This window comes from Vombatus ursinus, unplaced genomic scaffold, assembly GCF_900497805.2.
Source record: "Vombatus ursinus unplaced genomic scaffold, bare-nosed wombat genome assembly UNPS02014867.1, whole genome shotgun sequence".
Classification (NCBI taxonomy): Eukaryota; Metazoa; Chordata; class Mammalia; order Diprotodontia; family Vombatidae; genus Vombatus; species Vombatus ursinus.
In genome coordinates, this window is record NW_020954645.1 from 2,241,553 (window position 1) to 2,263,782 (window position 22,230).

General features: G+C 36.3%; 1 protein-coding gene across 3 annotated transcripts in view; it reads right to left on the reverse strand.

The window, feature by feature from the left end:
• The window catches only part of SETD2 (SET domain containing 2, histone lysine methyltransferase), a 142,714-nt gene that overhangs the window by 37,774 nt on the left and 82,710 nt on the right, over window positions 1-22,230 (reverse strand). The window contains exons 13-15 of one of the 3 annotated variants that reach the window (XM_027842146.1): window positions 5,896-5,944; window positions 4,467-4,647; window positions 3,260-3,929 (exon numbers count right to left, since the gene is read on the reverse strand). In XM_027842146.1, the coding sequence (XP_027697947.1) occupies window positions 3,260-3,929; window positions 4,467-4,647; window positions 5,896-5,944 (900 nt within the window). Of the gene's footprint in view, window positions 1-3,259; window positions 3,930-4,466; window positions 4,648-5,895; window positions 5,945-9,559; window positions 9,665-22,230 lie in introns of those variants that run through there. The other 2 variants (XR_003567319.1, XR_003567320.1) reach the window with 2 other exon arrangements.

A 22,230-nucleotide genomic window follows, 5' to 3' on the forward strand; every position in this document is an offset into this window, starting at 1 on the left:
ATGCTGTCCACATCCAGAGAAAGAACTACGGAGTCTGAATGCAGATCGAAGCATACTATTTGCTCTTCTTTTTTTTGGTTTTGTTTTTTTCTTTCTTGTGGTTCCTCCCATTTGCTCTATTTCTTCTTTACAATGTGACTAATGTGAAAATATGTTTAATAAGAATGTATATGTAGAGCCTAGAACAGATTGCATGCTGTACTGGGGAGGGGGAAAGGTGGAGAAAATTTAAAACTCAAAAGCTTATGGAAGTAAATGTTGAAAACAAAAAATAAACTAACTAATTTTAAAAAATAAGTTTTCTTTTTAAAAAATCTATTGAGAGTGGTTTGAAGTTGTCTGTGTTTTCAATATGATTACATTGTTTTTTTTAATGTTGAAACGTTCTTGTATCCTTGGCATAAATCTAACTTGAACTTAGTGATAAATTATAAAAAAAACAAAAACAAAAACAAGGAGATACTTTATTGAGTGAGGAAAAATAACAAAATATATTCAGGGTAAAAAAGGTCAAGAAGCAGAAGGAAAATAATGAAAAGAAGTAGGGGTGAAGGGTGAAGAACACTTGTTATTTTGTACTAATTACAAAATAGAAAGTAGTTCAGCAGAACATAGATAAGGACCAGTTGGAAACAAATTGAATAAACACAGTGTTCGATAAATTTTTGAATATAAATTCTCTGGGAGAACTCCCTATTTCATAAGATCTTCTGGAAAAACTGGAATGCAGTTTAACAGAAACTAAGTTCAGACCAACATCTTATAAAACACAATAAATTTGAAATGACTTTCTGACCTGAATATTAAAGAATATGTCATAAAAATAAAGTAGAGACCCAGAATGGACCTTTCACATCTAGGATTTGGGGATGAGGAAGAGTTTTAATGCAACAAGGGGTACAAATATTACTAAACTAGATCATTTCAATTACATGAAATTGAATTTTTGCACTAAAAACTGATGCAACTAGAATAAGGACATGTTGACTGGGAAAAATTTTTTGCATCATGTCTCCAATAAAGACCTTACATCCAAGAAACATAGGAAGCTAATATGAATATTAAGACCAAAGCCGTTTTTGAAAGGATAAGTGGTTCAAAGAACACAGTTTTCAAAAGAAGAATTGTAAATTATTATTGTATCTTGTGAAGTAGGTGCTATTATTTGCATTTTTCAGATGAAGAAACTGAGACTGAAAGAGATTAGATGACTTGCCCAGGGTCAACATAACTATTAAATCTCTGGGGCAGGATTTGAATCCAGGTCTTTCTAACTCCAGTTCCAGCATTCTCTATCCATGGTACCACCTAGTTTCTTTAAGGGAAACACATACCAAAATAACCCTGACTTTCAAACTCAAGGCTATCAAACTGGCAAAGTATGAAAAAGACAGTAATAGAGAAAAAAATCATTCTGGAGTCCAATTTTAAGTAATGCTAATGATGTGACTAAACATTCAATCAGTTTGTTATATCTACTTTCCTCTCTAGCCTGTAGGAGAAGTACATATGTGAAGTTGAAACCTCCTTTGGTGTTGCTACGTGTTGCACTCCTAGACTGAATGTCTTTTTTTTAGAAACGAGGTTTTTGTTTTTATCCAATACAGCAATTTTGTAGTGGCAAAGACCTGGAAACAAAGTAGATGTCTATCAATGGGAAATGGCAAACAAGTAAGAATGAGTGAATGTAATGGAATATTACTATGTCTTAAGAAACGATTACACAAGAAGAATTCAAAGAAACAGAGCAGACTCCATATGAACAGATGTAGAATAAAGTAAATAGAACTAGGAAAACAAAACAATGTCAATGGAAACAAAATCAAAACTAAATGCTATGATATTATACTGGTCAGGCACAGTTGATGTGCTGGTTGGTTTCCCTGAACTGTTTTTGTCTTCCTTTTTATTCTAAGTGATGAAAAGATGGCTCTCCATAAGGGAGGAAAAAAGAAAATGTATGGAAATCAAGATAACGGTAAAAATAAAACATAGCAAAAAAAAAAAGTAAAAAAATTTCAGTTGTTTCAGGGTTATTCCATCAAATACTCCCCCTGTTATATACAAAAGTTGGGTATAGGTCCAATGAATGCCTGCTCTGTTCAACTAAGATGACCTAGGGAAAGCAAAGATTTTCTTACCTCTGAATCTTTCCATTATACCTAGTGGTTCAGCATGTATGAGACCTCGGGTCAATTACAGATGGGAGGATTAACTGGGCCTGACCCACTTACAGATGGTAAAGTATGAGGGACAAATAGGCAGGGATGGGAAAAAAAAACTGAAGATTAAATGCCTTAAAGAACTCTTTTTGCCCAAGACAGAGAAACTGGATTTTATTTTACACCTTCTACATAACAAAGAGTGACATCTGTTTAGAACCACCATTATTATATGCCTTCTCTAAGTTACATATGGGTGTAGTTGCAGGTGCACCCAAGATTCTAATTACAGACTTTATTTAAATCTTTTGACATCTTTAGGCCTCATAATGAAGGGATTAGTCTAGGTCTGGTCCTAGGTGATGGCCTCTCTAAAATTTCTTCATGCTTTAATTTATATTATATGACTAGATTCAAAGTAACAGATTGCATAAGGAATGGTTTCACTTGTATGAGTGGGTAGGCACTCAAATGTGTTAAACAATTTCTAGTCTAGGAAATTTCAAATGATATGACAAGTGCTGAAGCATAAAAAAGGAAGAAGTAACAAAAACAAGTCTAATTAGAGATCTAATTAGCATACTACAGTAAGGTAAGATTTTTAAATACCAAGTATTTATTGTAAGATAACATGATAGATATTGCAAAAATTAGTCAAATATCAGACGTAATGAATAACATTTTAAGTAATTTCTGATTCAGAATAGAGCTAATACCAACTCCTAAATGAATCTATTCAGAAGTGGAAAAAAAAATTACAAAAAATACAACTAGTTCTTTTGTCAACTCTTGTGCCTTATCCCAAAATTCACCCAAAGGTGCAAGAATATCACATACTATCAACTCTAACGTTTTATTCTTATAAAGGCTCTTGGGCATAAGATCATGAGTTAATTCCTGTATTGAGAAGTATGCTAGATGACACAAAAATAATGGACACAAAGTATGAATGGTAAGGTGGAGACAAGAAGAAGGAAAAGTAAATTGTCTTTTAAACATTTTGTGACTAAGATACCAAGTTCTCAATCACAACAGTTAATGGCTAATATGATAAGCAGAACAAAAACAAAAATAAACTGATTTTGCAAAGCAGTTACCTGTACAATTGGTGGAGTCGTTTGAGAATAAGGTGGTGTCACACCGTAGACAGTCTGACATGTCTGTCCCTGGTAATATATGGCTGTTTGAGACTGTGCAGGGGAGTATGGCTGCTGCACAGGGACAGTCTGTTGATTAGAATCCCAAACACCATAACTTTGTCCCTGTACAGGACCTGGGGCAGGTACTGGCAAAACAGCTACATTAGGTTCCTGATGGACAACGGCTTCATTCTGTGCTACGTACTGTGAAGTTGAAACCTCCATTGGTGCTGCTACATGTTGTACTACTGGAACTGGTTGAGGAGTTGCAAGGGTTGGTTCTACCGAATGTCCCAAAGTCTGGGCATGTTCATAGGTGGCAGGAGAACACATAGGGTCCATGTTAGGCGTGGGTAATAGCACCTTCCCAGCATTAGGATTGCTAGGATCCACATAAGCCTGCATGGGATAACCAGGAGGGTAGCCAACAAAGCTATGGTGAGGAGCACTATAGCCTAAGGACTCATAAGGAAGGGGGGAAGTCATCCCTAGGTTCTGCATCTGCTGCTGTTGCTTCTGGGCTTCTCGTTGGGCCACCTCCTGCTCAAAGAGCTTCCTGCGTTCTTCTGTGGAAAGCTTATTGCGGTCCTTGAGCCGTACTTTTTTCTTAGAAGTGGGTGTATCATATCTGAAAATGAAGAAGACAAGAAGATCAGGAAAGGTTTCATCCCTTTTTAAAAATTTTAAAGCACTTCAAAGTTTGTCAGAGCCTATATTCTCCAGAACCTTGTTACTTTTGATCAACCCTATATCTCTCTTCATCTCTTCTATTTAGGCCATATTAGGAATACGGCCTAAAAAAATATGCCTATGCTTCCATTTACCTTCCCCTGACCTTGACATTCCACTCAAGGCTATCATCCTACAACTTTGCTTCCTTTTAAACCAAACCCCTAGGAAACCATTCTATATTGTACTTTCACATTTTGCAATCACTTCTCAACTCTTTGCAATTTGACTTCCAATTTCAACCACACAACACACTACTTTCTTCAAAGCTATCAAACAATTTCTCTATAAATTGAAGGTCTGTTTGCAGTCATTTTTCTTATCTCTCTGTAGTGTTACTTGTTAATCCAAATTCTCTCCTACTGAAATTACGGAATGTTTGCTTAGGTACTTCTGTCCTTGATCAAATCACAGAGTAATTACTGCCCCCACTTACCTATCATCAGGTCTCTTTGTTCCTCGTTCATAAGCAGAAGGTGGTGGTGAAAGGGAACTCCTTCGTTTCTTTTTTTCTTTGCTCTGCGTTTGTCTTTCTGGTTCTCTTTCTCTGGATCGGTTAGGAGTCTTTGGGGTAGCTGCTTGGTCTCTAAGACCTACATTATCTCTTCCCCGATCACCTGAAAGAAAAAAAGGCTAACTAAAACAACCAAGTCACTAGACTTTTACCTTTTAGTATTATCAAAGTAAACTAAAACTTCAAACTAAATAAATGAACTCATTACCTATCCTGTCCTGACAACTTTAAAAGAGATAGTTAGACGTGACCAGAAAGATGATGGAATAGTTCTTTCTAAAAATTTCTCTAACCCCCAAACCTCAGAAAAAAGGAATTTTGCTTCATACATAGAATGATTCCACAAGACAATGAGATAGAACCCTGCCCACATAATAAAATCTCAATAATTTAACTTTTAATAATTAGAGCTCCTATTTAGTGTCCCTAAAAGCAAACATCTTCTGCCTGTACCCAGAGATGATGTTGTTCAGTCGTTTCTGTCTCTCTGTGACATCATTTGGGGTTTTCTTGGCAAAGATATTGGAGTGGTTTGCCATTTCCTTCTCCAGCTCATTTTACAGATGAGGAACACTGAGGCAAACAGGAGTTATGTGACCAGCCCATGGTAATGCTGCTATTAAGTGTCTGAAGCTGAATGTGAATTCTTGACTCCAGGACCAGCATTCTAACCACTATGCTAACCTGATTGCTCTATCTCTACTAAAGTTTATTTTAGTAATTCAACTTGATTTTTCTAATGTTTTAAGATCTTTCTGGACTCTGTCAATATGAATTTATGCTACTTATCCCATTATCCAAATCAATATGAAAAGAGTAGATGAAAAGAGTAGACAGCACAGGGCCAAGCACAGACCCCGGGGGTTATTCCACTGGGGATCTTACAGATTGACATGAAGCAATAAATGACCGTGCTTAGTCACCCATTTCTGAATTCATCTAAATTTACCAATGTCTAGCCCACATCTCTGCATCTTTTCCACAAGAAAAAAATGAGATACTTTATCACAAGCTTTTTGTTAAAATTTAGGTAAACTGTATAACACTCTCATAGGAGTGTTTTTGGAAAAAGAGTTTATATTTTCATTAGATAAAAGGAAGGTATGTGTAAGTATTATATTGAAATAGAACGCTGGAGCCAGAAAGGACATTAGAGAAAACCTACTTCAACCACCAGATTTTATAAATGAGGAATTAAAAGTCCCAGAAAGGTCTTTATCCTCTATTTATTGAACATATTATCCCTAGTCACAAAGAAGAAAGAACAATGGTCCCCAAAATCCCTCAGAGAACTCTACGTGCAACTAGGGAAACACATAAACCCATGTGTAGAGGATCAATGAATACATACCATTGTTCTCTTTTTCAGTCTGACTCTTTTTTGGAATTCGATACACTTCCTAAAAAACCAATCAGAAGAAAGGTTAGTTTTGTGGAAAAGACAGTTTCAATTATTTGACAGTGATGATAATTTTACATGTGAGAAATGGGAAGAATTGGGCAGACATTTATAATTTATACAACACTATGTTAATGTTCACATTGATTAGGTTTTAAATAATATGTTCTAGATAACTTAAGAGTTAGTGAAATATGTACATATGCTAGAGATTTACGAACAGGAAGTTTAAAAAGAGATGTTCACTTTCACTTGTATCTAGCATAGTCTTCATTAGCAGTTAAGATTTAAATGACTAGGGGCTTGTTATAATTTTCTCAAGAATTTTCCTACTGATTTAATTTATGCCTCAGGATCCTAATATATAAATTGGAGTTAATTATGCCAACCTTCCTTTAAGAAATAGTATAAACAATAAAAACTACCAAAGTTTTTCCTCATATTTAAGTATAGCATGAGGTTGCTGTAATTATTAATAGCTTACATTCATACAGTATTTTACATGTGACAACAACTTGTTTTGAAAACAAGCAGCATGGCATCTGAGGGTGGTACTGCTAATTAGAGGGAGGACCATTTTTGATGATGCTAGGGGAGAGTCTATTCCTAGATCTAGTTACTTATCTTCTTCTTAAGCTACCTTTCGCCTCACTTTGCTTCCCCCATCCTCAAACAAATCTGAAAATATCATCTGAGTTTTATGAAATTCCTCTATAACCTTTTTCTTCCACGCCCGTAACAAAGCACTGGGAGTTAGGAGACACTAACTGAGCATCTAGCTTAATTTCCCTCCCAATCTTTCTTCCAGGCTTTGACTTGAACACTGAAGGGGTGGGAGGGAAGGAGGGAATTCCAAGTGACTAGCATTCAGCAGGCCCAGCTTGATGAATTAATGAGGCAGCCCATTTCCCTTATGTACAGCTCTCATTTTTATAAAGTACTTCTTTAGAATGGGCTGCTTTCCTGTCACTTCTACTTATTGGTTCTAGTTCTGTACTCTACAGTAATGCTAAGTTTATTTCTTTTTCTACAAGACTGCTTTTAAAATGCTTAAAGATCACTACCATATACTATTACGGGCTTTTCAATCAACCATTCGTCTGATGACAGAGTTTCAAGATCTCTCTCGTCATTATGGTTACCTCCTCTCCTTTGGACACGCTCAGGGATTATTATTCTTTTTTTTGTGTCATGGACCCATTTGGCAATCTAGGGATCCTATGAACCCCTTCTTAGAATGTTGGGTTTTTCTTAAAATACAGTAATTGAAAGAAATGCTAAATTTCAGTTAGAAATTAGGGAAAATAAAGATGTAATTTGGCCTCTCCTCCCATTCTTCCCCCTCCCCTTGCCAAAAACTTTCCAGAAATCCCAAAGGATCTGCAGACCTTAGGTTAAGGACCTTTGTTCTGAAGTTAATACAATTTAAGAAAGCTTATCTAGTACAATACTGTCTCTTTGAGTGCTTCTGCAACAACTAGTGACTAAACACATGAACTATTAAATAGCTACAGCCTTTTTTGAAATAGAATTGAAAACAGATGAAGTAAATTTGGGAAAAAAAATTTTGGCCAACAAAATTGTTTTAAGCCTTTAGTAATGAAAATAAACTCTATTTCTCTCAGGTGTGGGCTATTAGCACCCCTTAACCCTGCAAGTGATGAGATCTGACGCTGAGGGTTGAAGGGAAACAGAATAGAAAGGATAGAAGTCAGTGCTCAAGATGAGGTAACAGCTTACTAAGACTGGAAAGGGTGATTAGAGAAGTATAGAGTCTGGGCATTTGGCAGGGAGTTTTAATAGGTCTTGACCGAAACAGAAAACAAAGTAAAACATGGCCCTTCTTCAATGATATATGAAAACAAACACATTCAACTTTTCTCACTTTAGGAACCCGGCATAAAAATACTCTATTGGGATAAATGCTTTCAATTCCCACTTTTAGTCCTGTTCTATTTCCGTGGCTTTGTTAACTCCAGGCTGTGAACCTTCGTGGCTATAAAAGTTAAGTAACTCTGAGAGTAATCAGATAAATGCAGCAAAAAAAAAGATTAGGCATCTCTAAAAAAAGGAAAGCCTCAAGTTCACTCATGGCTGAGTTTTCAAGTATGCCTATGTAATGCAACAAATGAACCTGTGACACAATTAACTGACAAGAAAACTTATCTTCCAAGCATCTGACATTCCTGGCTATATGTAACCATACATATTTTTCAAAAAAGCTCAAGTACCACAGTATGGGAAGCAATACACACAGCACTGGAAATTCTTTGCAAAGATTAACTATTTTCTCCCTACTCAAAAAATCATCTGGGTAAAACTACTAAATTGGAAAGCTGAAATCAGTAACTCAAACTAGTTTAAAAACATTTACCAAATACCTATTCCCACTATTCATACTGGCAGTGGTACAAATAAAATGACAATGACAACTGGAAACAACACCATGATTTCTCCCACGTACATGTGATGATTTAAAGTAGTTTCATGACAACAGCTAATGTGAATTTTTCACTGGAAAACATGAGAAATATCTAGATATCATTACCACATTGTGGTAATCAATATAGAGCTCTAGAATTCTCAGCAAGGTTATTGTTTCTAGAGTTTTGTCAAACATGTGAAAGGAGGGGGAAACATTAGATTTGGAATTTGAAAGCCCAGGAACAAATCTTTGCTCTCAGTTTCCTTATCTACAAAACATTATATATTTACTACAGCTAATACTTACATAGTACCTACCACGTACCAGGCATTATACTAAGAGCTTCATAAATATCTCATTTTATCCTTGCAACACTGGGAGATAGGAGCTATTATTATCCCCCTTTTACAGTTGAAGAAACTAAGGCAGAAAGATATTAAGTGACTTGCCCATGGTTACATAGCTAGTAAGTGTCCAAGGCTACTCAGGTCTTCCTCACTTTAGGCCTGGTGCTAAATCAAATTCATTGTACCATCTAGCTACCCCTAAAAATAAAGAGATTGGAATACATGACCTCATATGTCACTTCTGATTCTACATGTGCATTCTTTAAAAAAAAAACAAAACCAGTAAAAAATTACTTTGACATTAGCTGAAGTGATTACTGAGATTTTGTAGAAAACGGGGATAATAATATCATCTACCTTCCTGGGTTGTTGTGAGGATCAAATAAGATAATATTTGTAAAGCACTTAGCATGCTGCTTGGCACATAGTAGGCACCTAATAAATTCTTTCTTCATTTTAAGCTACAATCTTATCTACAATTCTGAAAAATTATATATCTTAAAGGGAGTGAAAACTTATAAGAAAAATAGAACAAAGTTGTGAGTGTGCATGCATGTGTGTGTGTGTGTGTGTGTGTTTAAACTGGAATAGAAAGTTAATGGTATTTTTAACCCTTGGTCTCAACCTCATCATGCAGTTTTGTTTATATAACCTCCATAACAAGAAATAACCTAATCCATTAGTAAATTAACTTATGAAACTGAAATGTATTCCAATTAGTCTGTACCCATCTTACAGACTTTTTTTTTTTTTAAAAGGCAATTGGGGTTAAGTGACTCACCTAGGGTCACACAGATAGTAAGTGTCAAGTATTTGGTCTGAGGCCGGATTTGAACTCAGGTCCTATTTACTTCAGGGCCAGTGCTCTATCCACTGCACCACCTAGCTGCCCCCAGACTTCTTCATTAGCCATTACCAGGGACTTAGAAATATTCTTGTTGCCGATAAACTGCAGAGGAAAATGGTAATTGCACATTCCTTAAAAGTAGAATTAGCGAGTACTGAATCACTTCAGGAGAAAAAAGATTCTTTTTCCATTTTATTCCTTTGAGATTCTATGAATACTTATTTTCCTAGGCTGACATATTTATGCAATCACAGAAATTCAAGTCTGTTTTTAAAATCCAAATACAGTACTGTAGTTATCTCATGTAAAACATCTATAGCTTTCTTTGATCCATATGCCAATGTCTTTCAATGCTGTAGTATCTCCCTGATGTTTTATTCTATAATTTTACTGTTTCCTGTTCTACCACACCAGAAAATACAGGTCATGTTCTTAATTAGAATTATAAAGTCACTAATGATCATATGTAGTTCTGGTTGATTACACATATGAGGCTTAGCTTTTGGACAAAGGAAGTCACACCATGAGCTTTTCAGAGGTGTGCAATTCATAATTAATATAACTTGATATATCTTAACACAGCCAGTAAACTGCACTTTGGAGGGAAAAAAAAATATGTAGGTACTCATACAAGTAAATATATACACATATATCTCTACCATTTTTCAACAGTTCAAGAATCCAAAATTTTGTTCAAGATGGGTATACTCACTCTTTGCTCCAGTGAAATAGTGTAACTCCCTTGGTGACTTAGTACACAGTCTATGAGTGCTATGGTAGAAAAATTCTACACCTTGTTGCCAAGTTGGTGATAAGCCTCTGACTTTTCTAGGTTGCTTTCTGAACAGACAGGTCCACACTCAGCCTTTTAAGCTTAGGGAAGACCACTCACGCTCCTTTAACCCAACCCTGAGAGACCAGAACTGCCTCCACACCGTAAGGGAAAGCATGCCCTACATCAACACACAGATATACATCTCCCCCTATACACACACATGCACATACTTACACAAGGTAAGACTTGGCACAGGTAAGTGGCATTAGAACAATCTGGTTCAAAGTCTTCATTTTACAGAGGGGGACACAAAGACTCAAAGTTAAAGTGAACTGGCCAAGTCTTACGCCAAAATAATATTTCTTTCTAGTATACCATCATGCCTCTCAATATATATTACACACATGCACACAGCATGTGCACACACACACACAAAATTCCTGATAGTAAAATATGATAATGTAAAAGACAAATCATCAAAAAATAAGAAATTAGACTCTATTTTGTTTTCATTGTTGTTTGCAAGAAACTCTCTCTTCCCTTAATAGGAACTGCATTAAATTTATTCCATAAAAATAGTTCAATTTGACAATGCAAATTATGTAGGCAGATGAGGTATAATGGAAAATGTAAAGGATTTGGAGTCTAGCTCAGATTCTAGTCCTACTTAATAGGCATGTAATTGTAGACAAACTACTTCTCAGAACCTTGGTTTCCCCATCTGTAAAATGGGGATATATTTGCATTGCCTACTTCACTGTACTGTTCTGAGGATCAAATGGGAGTAAATGGAAAACACTTTGCAAATTGTAAAGCATAATGTAAATGCCAGGTATTAGTCAAAAGAAATACCACAAAAAATAAATAATAGATGTTAAATTTTAAAGTGGTTCATATTTTAGTACATTTCTCTAGCTCTTCTGAGGAATGATAAACTGCCACACAGACTGACTTCAAAAGATCATAGCATTTTAGAGTTAGAAGGGATCACAGTCACCATCTAGTCCAAATCATTCCATAAAGTAAAACCCATTACAACATATTTTATAAATAACCATTCACATAGCTTTTGTTGAAAGACTTCCAATAAGGGCAAACTCACTACCTTCCTAAGGCATCATGGATAACTCTTATTGTCGGGAAGTTTAGTTTGCAAAGCATTCTATATAAATTCTCATATTTGAGATTTGAGTCTCATAACCCTGTGAGGTTATTATCTTCATCATTTCATATAAAAGGAAACTACAATAGGGGAAGGAGGAAAGAGGAAGTTAATTGGATTTGCTTATGGTCACAAGTCTAGAACCCTAGCTTTCTTGACTCCATCTCTAGCACTCTACCTATTATATCCCCATAGAAAAGGCTACAGAATTATTTGGGCTTGAATAAACCTTTTGATTCCTTTTTATTTCTGAACTTTGACTCTTATCTAGTTAGAAACTTTCATACTATTTTCACTCTGCTAGTGCATTTTTTTTTAAGTTCTTAGTTTTTAGGCAAGTGGGGTTAAGTGACTTGTCCAGGGTCACACAGCTAGTAAATGACAAGTGTTCGGTATGAGGCTGGATTTGAACTCAGGTCCTCCTGTCTTCAGGGCCAGTGTTCTATCCCCTGCGCCACCGAGCTGCCCCCTGCTAGTGCATCTTTTAAAGCACCTTTTCAAGCACCTTTTCAATAACCAAAAGAAAAATCATTTCACTTACTACCATCATATATTCATTATAGAAAGACTAGATGGAGTAACTTGTTAACATCAGAAATATACCATTTGGAACATTTTATCTTCACCAAATATTTAAAATGACCCACCCTACTACCAAAAGAAGTATTTGGACATGCGTTTTCTTTCGTTTTGGAAAATCTCACATTAAGCCTTATTTAAATAATTTTCAAATTTTCTCCTATCTTTTTTTCCCCTTCATTATCTTGCTCCCTTCTCTCGTGCTCTTCCTTTGTCTTTATCTTTATAGTCACTTAACCCTGTTTGCTTTAGTTTCTCTATCTGTCAAACGAGCTGGAGCAGGAAGTGGCAAACCACTCCAATATCTTTGCCAAGAAAACCTCAAATGAAATCACGAAGAGTTGACTGAAATGACTCGACATACTGACAAAAGAGTTTAAAAAGGTTGAAAGGAAAGGAGTCCAATAATCCCAGATCTCAAAAAGTACTAAAAAGCAGCAAAACTCTTTGGAATCAGTTAAAAAAAAAACAAAACAACACAGCTGAAGAGTAGAAAACAACAGGTGCCTAACACACAGAAGAAAACAGTTAATAGTAGTATCATGTTTGATGAGCCTAAAGACCTCTATTGCTGGCGTAAGGTGTCACTACTGAACAAAAACTTCGAGACCACAACTCACATCATATAGGAAGGTAAGAGTTAAATGGACACACTAATTAGATATAAAAGGTCACATCATAAACAAATTAGAAGGGCAAACAAGGACCTTTCATAGCCATGGAGAAAGGAAGAGTTCATGACCAAATAAAGAATATAGAGAACTACAAAGGACAAAATTAGATTACATAAAACTGAAAAGTTTTTGTACAAACAGAATCAAGGCAGTCAAAACTAAAAGGGAAACAGTTAGCTGAGGGGGAAAAAAACTTTTCATTAAGCTTTTCAGATAAATTCTGATATACCAGACATATAAAGAATTGATTCTTCAGACACATAACACTTACTAGCTGTGTGACCCTGGGCAAGTCACTTAACCCCGATTGCCTAGCCCCCCCCTCCAAAAAAAGAACTGATTCAAATATATAAGAACAGAAACCATTCTCCAAAAGATTGTTCCCAAAGGAAGAAATTCAAGCTATCAATAGCCATGAAAAATGCCCCAAATCCCTGTTATAGAAATGATTCTAACAACTTTGAGGTTCTACTCTATACCTTTCATATTGGCAAAAATGATTATTATTGGAGGGGTTATAGGAAAACAGAACTGAATTCACTCAACCATCTAGAAAGCAATGCGGAATTTTACCTCCAAAGCCACTATACTATAAATCCCCTTTGAATCCAACCTTTAGACCTAGATACCAAAGATATAAAAAAGAGAGAAAAAGGGGCCCTACATACAAAAATATTATATAGCAGTTCTTTTTGTAGTAGCATAGAACCAAATGGATATGTATCAAGCAAGGAACAAGTGAACAAATTATGGAATATCATTATGAAGCAAGAAATGATCAAACTATTTGAGAGAGACCTGGGAAGACTTGTATGAACTAATACAGAGTGAAACTGAAAATGAGAACCATTACTAAAACAACTTTGAAAAACTTAACTATGGTCAATGCAAAGATCAACCACAATCCATGAAGAACAATGATTAAACATGCTGCCCCTCCCAAAGATATGTTTTTGGACATTGTAAATGTTTGGATTTGTTTCTCTTGACTATGCTCATCTGTCACAAGGACTTTTCTTTCTTTTTTTTTTCTTAAAGTGGGAGAAGGACTATTTTGGAGGGAGAAAGCAATGAGCAATAGTATTGTCTCCTTACCCCAACCCCCAAAATGAAAAACAAAAAAAGATCATTGAGGCATTTTTCAAAAATGTACAAAAAAATTCAGTGGTATATGCAGACAAGCTGGATAGCTTAGAAAATAACAATGCTGTATTAATTATATAATTTAAAAGAAGCAAGCTGTATGTTAGAGACTTGTGGTTTCACATATAGTCCTCTTTTTCTGTTCTTTGGAAACAAACATATGGCTCCAAAGAACCTTCTATTCTGGTTAGAAGCCAATGATTGAGGACTAATCTGGATTTGTTCCTAACCAAGAGGCATAGGGGCAGCTAGATGGTGCAGTGGATAGAGCACTGGTCCTGAAGTCAGGAGGACCCGAGTTCAAATCTGACCTCAGACACATAACACTCACTAGCTGTGTAACTCTGGGCAAGTCACTTAACCCCAACTGCCAGAAAGAATGAAAGAAAGAACGAACGAACAAACGAAAGAGGGTGTGACGTAAACAGAAAATACTGGACACCAAGTCTTAATTCTAACACTTGCTACTTTTATGACTTAAATATCAGTCTGCCTCTGAATCTCAGTTTCTTCATTTGTAAAATGGGAAATATTTTGCACTAGTAACATTGTCCTGCCATAAGAGAAAAAAAGCACTTTTTGAGTTGTAAGTCATTATATAAAGATGAGCTGTAAATCATTAATAATCAGTGAACAAGCATTTTATTAAGCACGTACTATGTGCCAGGCACTGTGCTAGGTGCTGGGGATATATCACAAAATTTTTTTTAAAATAAAGAAAAACCTTGCCAAGTAATTTACATACTTTTGGAGAATATGACATATATATATATATATATAAACACATAATAAATACAACATAAACACAAGGAAATTAAATACAAAGTAGGGAGGTAAGGAGGAAAAAAAAGGCTTCATGTAAAAGGTACTGAGTTGAGTCTTGAAGGAAATGAGAGTTCCTATGAGGGCAGAATGTATTCTAAGCAAGATGGATAGTCAGTACAAACACAGAGAGATATGAAACAAAAGTGCCACGTGAGGAACAAAGTGCTGGCCAGTTTGGTTCTATTACTCAGTGAAGTTGAAAAGGAAACTACATAAAATGAAACTGTAAAGATAAGTTAGGGACAAATTGTCACCTTTAAAGGTGAGATGGAAATTTACATTTGGTCCTAATGACAATAGGGAGCTACTGGTTTTAGAGCAGAAGAGAGACATGGTCAGACCTAAGCTAAAAGAACAGCAATTTGGCCACTATGTGGATGCTGAATTATAGAAGAGAGAGGATCAGAATAAGGCGACTCATTAAGAGGATACTGCAAAAGTAAAGGTGAGAGGTAACAAAGGACTGAACTACAACAGTGGCTATGTGAAGAAAAGGGGATCAATAGATGACACAGATATACAAATGATAAGATCTGGTAAGTGATTAGATATGTAGAGAGGGTAAGAATAACATTGATGTTATAACCACAAACCAGAGAACGGAGGAATTGTGGATCAATGGTGAGGTTGCAAATCTTAAACAGAAATAGGGAAGTTCAGTAGAGGAATATGTAGGTAGGGATGGGAAGACAATTAGTCTGTCTGTGAGACACTCAGTTGTAAAGTCCAAGAGACAATTAAATTCACAGGAATGAATTGCTGGAAGAGACTGAGGCTGGAAATACAGATCTTGGAATCACATTGACAGAGAGGATAATTCAGCCTCAGGGAACTAATATGACTGCTAAGTGAATATTAGAATAAAGAAAACTACTTCCTAAATTAGCTTGTTTTCATATATATATATATGTGCGTATGCATGTGTATTTATACTATGTGTGCATATACATGTATATCTTTGACATTTCTAGTAGAGCAAAGAAAGGGTCTGGAGACAATTAGTCAGACAAGTAAAAGAAATAGGAGAAAGCACTGACATGAAAACTCAAAGGAGAGAGTGAATCCAGGAGGTCAGTACTGTCAAATGCTGCAGAAGGATGTCAAGAAGGTCAAGAAGGATGAGCTACATCATGCATGTAACTAGGGCTGTTTCAGCTAAGGACTCTAGCAACACTACAGTAACAGAGACTATAAGGTCCAACCGCTTTAGTTTAAAACTTCCTAAAGTAGAAGATATTTCTTCCAAACTACCTGGGGAGCCATGTATTGGAGGGTAAGAAATTTTCACAAATATGCTAAGGGTTTTGTTACTTATACTGGGAGTAGATAGACATTTTTCAAAAATCAAAATAATTTTGTAAAAAATAAAGCAGCATAAGCTACAGGAAATACACAACTTAGATACAATGCTTATCAGGTGTCTACATTTTGAGAATGAATGTTAACAACTCCCCATGATGACTTAGCCAGAATAGGGCTTTTTGTAAACATTTTTATGGTTCTGAAATGAGAATGAAGGCTTGTGGCGTACAGATTTAATGGCCTGAAACAGAATTCAAGAAGCAGAGTGCAGAAACTCTTGAGAAAAGAGTGAAAAGTAATCATATAAATGCCATAAGCAGGCAACTCAGGCCTCCACTTTTTTTTTTTTGAGAGGCACACAGTATGATATAGTAGAAAGGACATTGAATTTAGAGACGATCTAGTTAATCCTCATTTTACAAAGCAGGAGGAAATTGAGGTCCAGAAACTTCAACACTGCATGGTTACATAGCAAGATAGTGTCAAAGATCAAACATGAATCTTCACATATTACTCTAAATAATGTCTCTTTTGGTTCTACAATTCTAAAGAAACCTATTTCTTTGTTGAATAAGATGAAGGATGAAGTGCTTTCTTCTACTGCAATTTATTTTACTATCTAGAGCACACACTCTAGAATCTAAAGAGAAAATTCAAGGAACAACTTCCACATCTTCAAGCCCCTGAAAGCTCTGAAAACCCTCTCATTTAACTCCTTCCACAGGCCCATGATATGGAGCTCCCTCACATGCTTTCCAAAGGTGGGAAATACTCATTCTGGAGGAATGAAAGAGTTGTTCAAGGTAGCTCAAAGGCAGATCATCTAAAATCCTCCTGTAACCTTTTTCTGCACAGTGACAAGAAATTTGTATATACCTCTCAGTTTCAGGAATCCACAGCTAATTAGGAACATAAAAAATTGCTATTTCCTCATATAAATAACCTATTTCAAAGTAATGATTAAAATTTTTATTCACTCCCAGTATTTTCAGTAAGCTAATTACTTTCCTCTTTTGGTTTCCATGACATTAGTCTTCTTTCCTCGTTCTCTTCTCTCTAGCCATCCCATCTTAACCATGTCTACTTGAAGTCTACTTGAATAGGTGGTCATTCCTCCATCTGTTCCAGTTCTTTACTATCATGAAGCCTTCACCTCCAAAGTTTCCACCTCCAAAGGGTCAGAGTACCCTAAATCTCTCTCTCTCTTTTGAACTTCCGCCCAAGTATCAAGTCCCATCTCAAATACTATTTGTTCAAAAAAGCCTTCCTTGATCCTACCAGGTAGAGATATCATTCTCATCATCAATCTCTTATTCTATTCTTTTTTTTGTTATTGTAGAAATGACTGCATAAGGAATATGTTTCATATCTTTTTTGCTCCATAAAGAAAAGGCTTCTACCAAATTAATCACTTCTATCTAATAAAATATTTTGGCCATCACAAGAGTTTAATTAAATGGTTGTTGGTTGATCATTGCTGAGATCATCACAAAGGACATTGAAAAGAAAAGAGAAAACATCTTTTCCTTATGAAAATACAGTACATTCACATTGGGAATATTACAAGCAGCTCTGGTCATACCATTACACAGGTTAAACCTTTGCTTAAGGAATAACAACTGCAGCTGTATGAAAGAAGGAGACGGGAAAAAATTAGAGCAGGGATACAAATTAGAAGGCAATAGTCCTGGCCAAAAAGGTGATGAGGACCTTAATTAGGAAAGTTATTTGAGCATACCAAACGGAAACAGATATTTTGCATGTGATGGAGATATAAACAATAAAATATGGGAACTGACTGGATAGGTAGGTGCGAAAGCAAAGAGTAAAGAATAACAAAGAGGCTCTGAACCTAGATAACCAGGATGGTGATAACTGGACACAAACATCTGGGGGAAAAAAAAGACTGGGCTGTGGAGAAAGATAATCAACTTTGTTTCAGACATACTGATTTTAGAATGCCTGCAGTATAATCCTAAATGTCCACTAGGCAGTAGCTGATGCAGAACTTGAGCTCAAAGGGGCAGCTAGGTGGCGTAGTAGATAGAGCACCAGCCCTGGAGTCAGGAGGACCTGAGTTCAAATTTGACCTCAGGCACAGAACACTTACTAGCTGTGTGACTCTGGGCAAGTCACTTAACCCCAACTGCCGTGCAAAAAACAAAACCAAAACGACAACAACAACAAAACTAGAGCTCAGGAAAGACATGAGCTGAATCTAAAGAAATGGGAGTCATCTGCAAAAAGATGACAATTCAACCCATGTGAACTCATGAGGCAACTAAGTGAGAGAGTTCAAAGGATCCAGGGCAGAGCCTCAGGCAACATGGGTCATGATGTAGCAAAGAAGCCTAAGGAAGAGCTATCAGGTAGGAGGAAAAGAACCAAGAAAGCAGACATGAAAATCACAGAAAGAAGTGATCAGCAGTGCCAAATGAAGCAAAGGACTCCAGAAGGATAGGCAGGGAAAAAAAAGGATATTCAAATAAATAAGAAAGAGATCACGAGTAACTCAGGAGAAAATAACTTCAGTAGAGTGATAAAGTTAGAAGCTGGATTATAAAAGTTGTAAAGCAAGTGAAAGTAAAGGAAGGAGAAGTAAATAGTGCAGTTCGCTTTTTCAGGAAGTTTGACTGAGAAAGGAAAGATATAAGATAGTGTCAGAAGGTTCTGAGTTCTAGAGTAGGCAAGAAACTGGTGACCACAAATAACCTCAGTAAATTGTGTGTCAAGGTCTTCTGCTTGAAAAGGGATCAACAAGAAAAGAAGTTTTTATGAATCAATTTTAAGAGACAATTAGAGAGCTAAAAACTCTTTTTAAAAAAAGGAATCATATGAATGGAAAGCAAGTCAAGTGTTACTAGCCATAAGTGTGGCAGAAAAGTAAACCCCACTAGAGATCTTAGTGGAAGCAAAAGTTATCAAGGTAATATGATAAATATATCCCTAGTATGAAGAGACTGTGAAGCAAACCTCCAAGAGGACAAAGATTGTCTTACTTTCCTTTGCATGTTATCAAAGAAGTACAGTTTCACATAGTTGATACTCAAATATTTACTAGATAACCAATCACGTGGGCCATGCAGAAGAAACAGTTTCTACTCTCAAAAGCTTACAATTTATTACCAGGGTTGACTGTACAGTGTCCTTCTCTACCCTGTTCCCTGTTCTTTGTTCCCTACAGCCAATTAGTTACCTATCTGTTGGTTTTACCTCCAAAACCTCTCACAACTACCTCCGTTACACTGCTACTGATTTCGATATAACATTCTAGCCACTACTCTCTTAAGGTGTATTTCACTACTATTGTCAAAGTAATCTCCTAAGGCACAAATCTAATTAAGTCCCTGCTCTTCTATTCATTGGCTGGAATAATCTGGTTTTAATCTTCCTGCCCCATCACAACCATCTAAAGCCTAATTTCCAAACTGCTTTTGTGTTACTATCTTTTACATTATGGCCAAACTGGACTATTAGTGATTTTTCAGGTTTTGTCCTGCCCTCTCTTGACCCCAGAAAACTTACACAGAACAGACTCCTTCCCAACATCTTTCTCTTCCTTTAAAACCGATCTCAAATAACACTGTTTTCTTTAATATCCTGCCAGCTACAAGTGATACTCCTTAATCTTAACTTTTGACCTCTCCTCTATTCTCATTCTATTAGATTTTGCCATCCTTGAAGACAAGGACGGTCACTTTGCATCTTAACATTCCCAGTGCCTACCACATGCTAAAGCATTTGTTAAACTGAATGCAAATAACAGAACTGCTTTTCTGTAATACTTTGATTATACTATTTTATGAAAGATTTGATGACTTCAAGGATAATGGAATATCCTTTGAATCTGATATATGCACTTAAAATTCCCAGACTATTTTGTACATTTAATTCAATTTGATAAGCATTTATTAAATATTTATTTTGTTCCAGGTACCAAAAACAATTAAATTTTTTTCAGTCAGATTTGAGTTTATTTTTTGAGTTAATTTCTATCGCTGCTTTCTTCAGAATTGGCCATATTATTTCATAACTAAAAAGCACAGACATGATGACTCTAAGAAACTGTATAAGACCTGGAGGTCAAACACTTTACAAGACATCATTTGAGAACCTCTGAGAAGGCTTGACTTGGGACATGTGGTACTTTACTTGGATATGTGGTAAATTCACTTACAAAGCATCAACAGAAATAAAAAAAAAATTATGCCAACTATTAACAACTACATGAAAGGATGCTCCAAATCATTAAGAAAATGCAAATTAAACCACCCAGAATTTTTGCCTCTACAAATCAGCAAAGATGACAAAAGATGGGAATAGTCAAGGCTGGATCAGACAGGCACACTAGTGGATTTGTGAATCAGTTCAACCATTCTGGAAAGCAATTTGGATTTATGCACATAAAGTGACTTTAATATCTATACACGTTGATCCAGAGGTTCTATTATTAGGCTTGTACTCTAAGGAGGTCATTGATAAGAAGTCTCCATATACACTAAAATATTCATAGAGGAACTTTTTTGTGATAGTTTAGAAATGGAAACAAAGTAGATGCCTATTAGTTGGAGAATGACTAAACAAATAAACAAAATGAAACATCACGATATTGTAAGAAATAAAGGTAATGAATTCAAGATGCATGAAAAGATCTTTCTGAACTGATACAAAGTAAAGTAACAAGTCAAGAAAACAGTATTAATAATGACAGTACAGAGAGAGCCAAGATGGTGAAGAGAAGGCAGGACTACCTGAGCTCTCCCCCAAAGCCCTCCAAAGTCCTTTAAATAATGCCCTTAAATCCTGGAGAGGCAGAACCCACAAAAGGATAAGATGAAACAATTTTCCAGCCCAAGACAGCTTAAAAGTTTTGCAGGAAACATCTGTTGCACCAGGGTGAGAGTGGAATACACGTAACACCAGTACAGACCAGGCCCCAGCAAACCAGGAGCAGGCCTCAGCAAACCAGGAGCAGGCCTTGGGACTGAATGAATCAGCAGCAGCAGCTACTGCTTCAGGAGCTCTCAGCCCACAGATGGTAAGGGGGTCAAACAAATGGTCAGAAGGAGATTACAGGGGTCTCTTTGCTAGCACTGAGGTAGACTCTGTTGCTTTGCCCATACTCAGATCCAGATCCTAGTCCGGGTGACAGTCTAAGGTTGAGGAGGAGCAGTAACTGCAAACCAGAACTCGGGGCCACAATGGAGTGGCTACTCACAGTTAGAGGAAAGAAAAGAGTGCTTGAAGTTGCTCACAGACCAGAGCACAGGCCAGGAGAGTAGCAAACTCCTCTCCTTAGATCACACCACCTTGAAAGACCTGAAAACTTACAGATTCCTAGAAATATCTCTGAAAATAGCTACACAAAACCCCTGAAGCTTGAAGCAATGTGCCCTCCACTCTGGAAGCAGAGCCCTACTTTAACAAAAAGCTAAAAGCCAAGTAATAAACTGGGGAAAATGAACAAACGACAGAAAAAAAATTCTGACCATAGAAAGTTACTATGGTGACAAGAAGATTTTAAAAAAAAAAAAACACCAGAAGAAGACAGAAAATTCAAAATTTCTACCTCAAAAGCTTCTAAGCAAAATATGAAGTGGTCTTAGGCCATGGGAGAGTTCAAAAAAGATTTAGACAATCAAGTAAGAGAGATAGAGGAAAAATTGGGAAGAGAAATGAGAGCAATGTAAGAAAATTATGAAAAAAGAGTCAATGGCTTGGTAAAAGAGACAAAAAAATAAACATTGCATTGGAATCACTGGACTCAAATGAATGATCTCTTTTTGCAATCAATCAATATTAAAATAATATACAGCAATAAAACCTTTGTGGGCAGCTATGGGGCACAGTGGATAGAGTGCCAGGCCTGGAGTCAGGAAGACCTGAGTTCAAATATAGCCTCAGACAATTACTAGTTGTGTGACCCTGGGCAAGTCACTTTGCCTCAGGTCTTCATCTGTAAAATGAGGATAATAATAGCACCCACCTCCCAGGGGTGTTGTGATGATCAGATAATATAATAATCACAAAGCACCCAGCACAGTGCCTCCCAAGACCTTCCTTTATAGAGAACTCAGAATTTTTAATTTCTTTCTTTCTTTCTTTTTTTTTTTAAGCTAACCTCATTTACCATTAGCTGCTTTACTTGGTTTCAATTCCATAAATATGAAGCCCCCTCACTGGGTGCTTTCTGGTAGAACCCTTTACT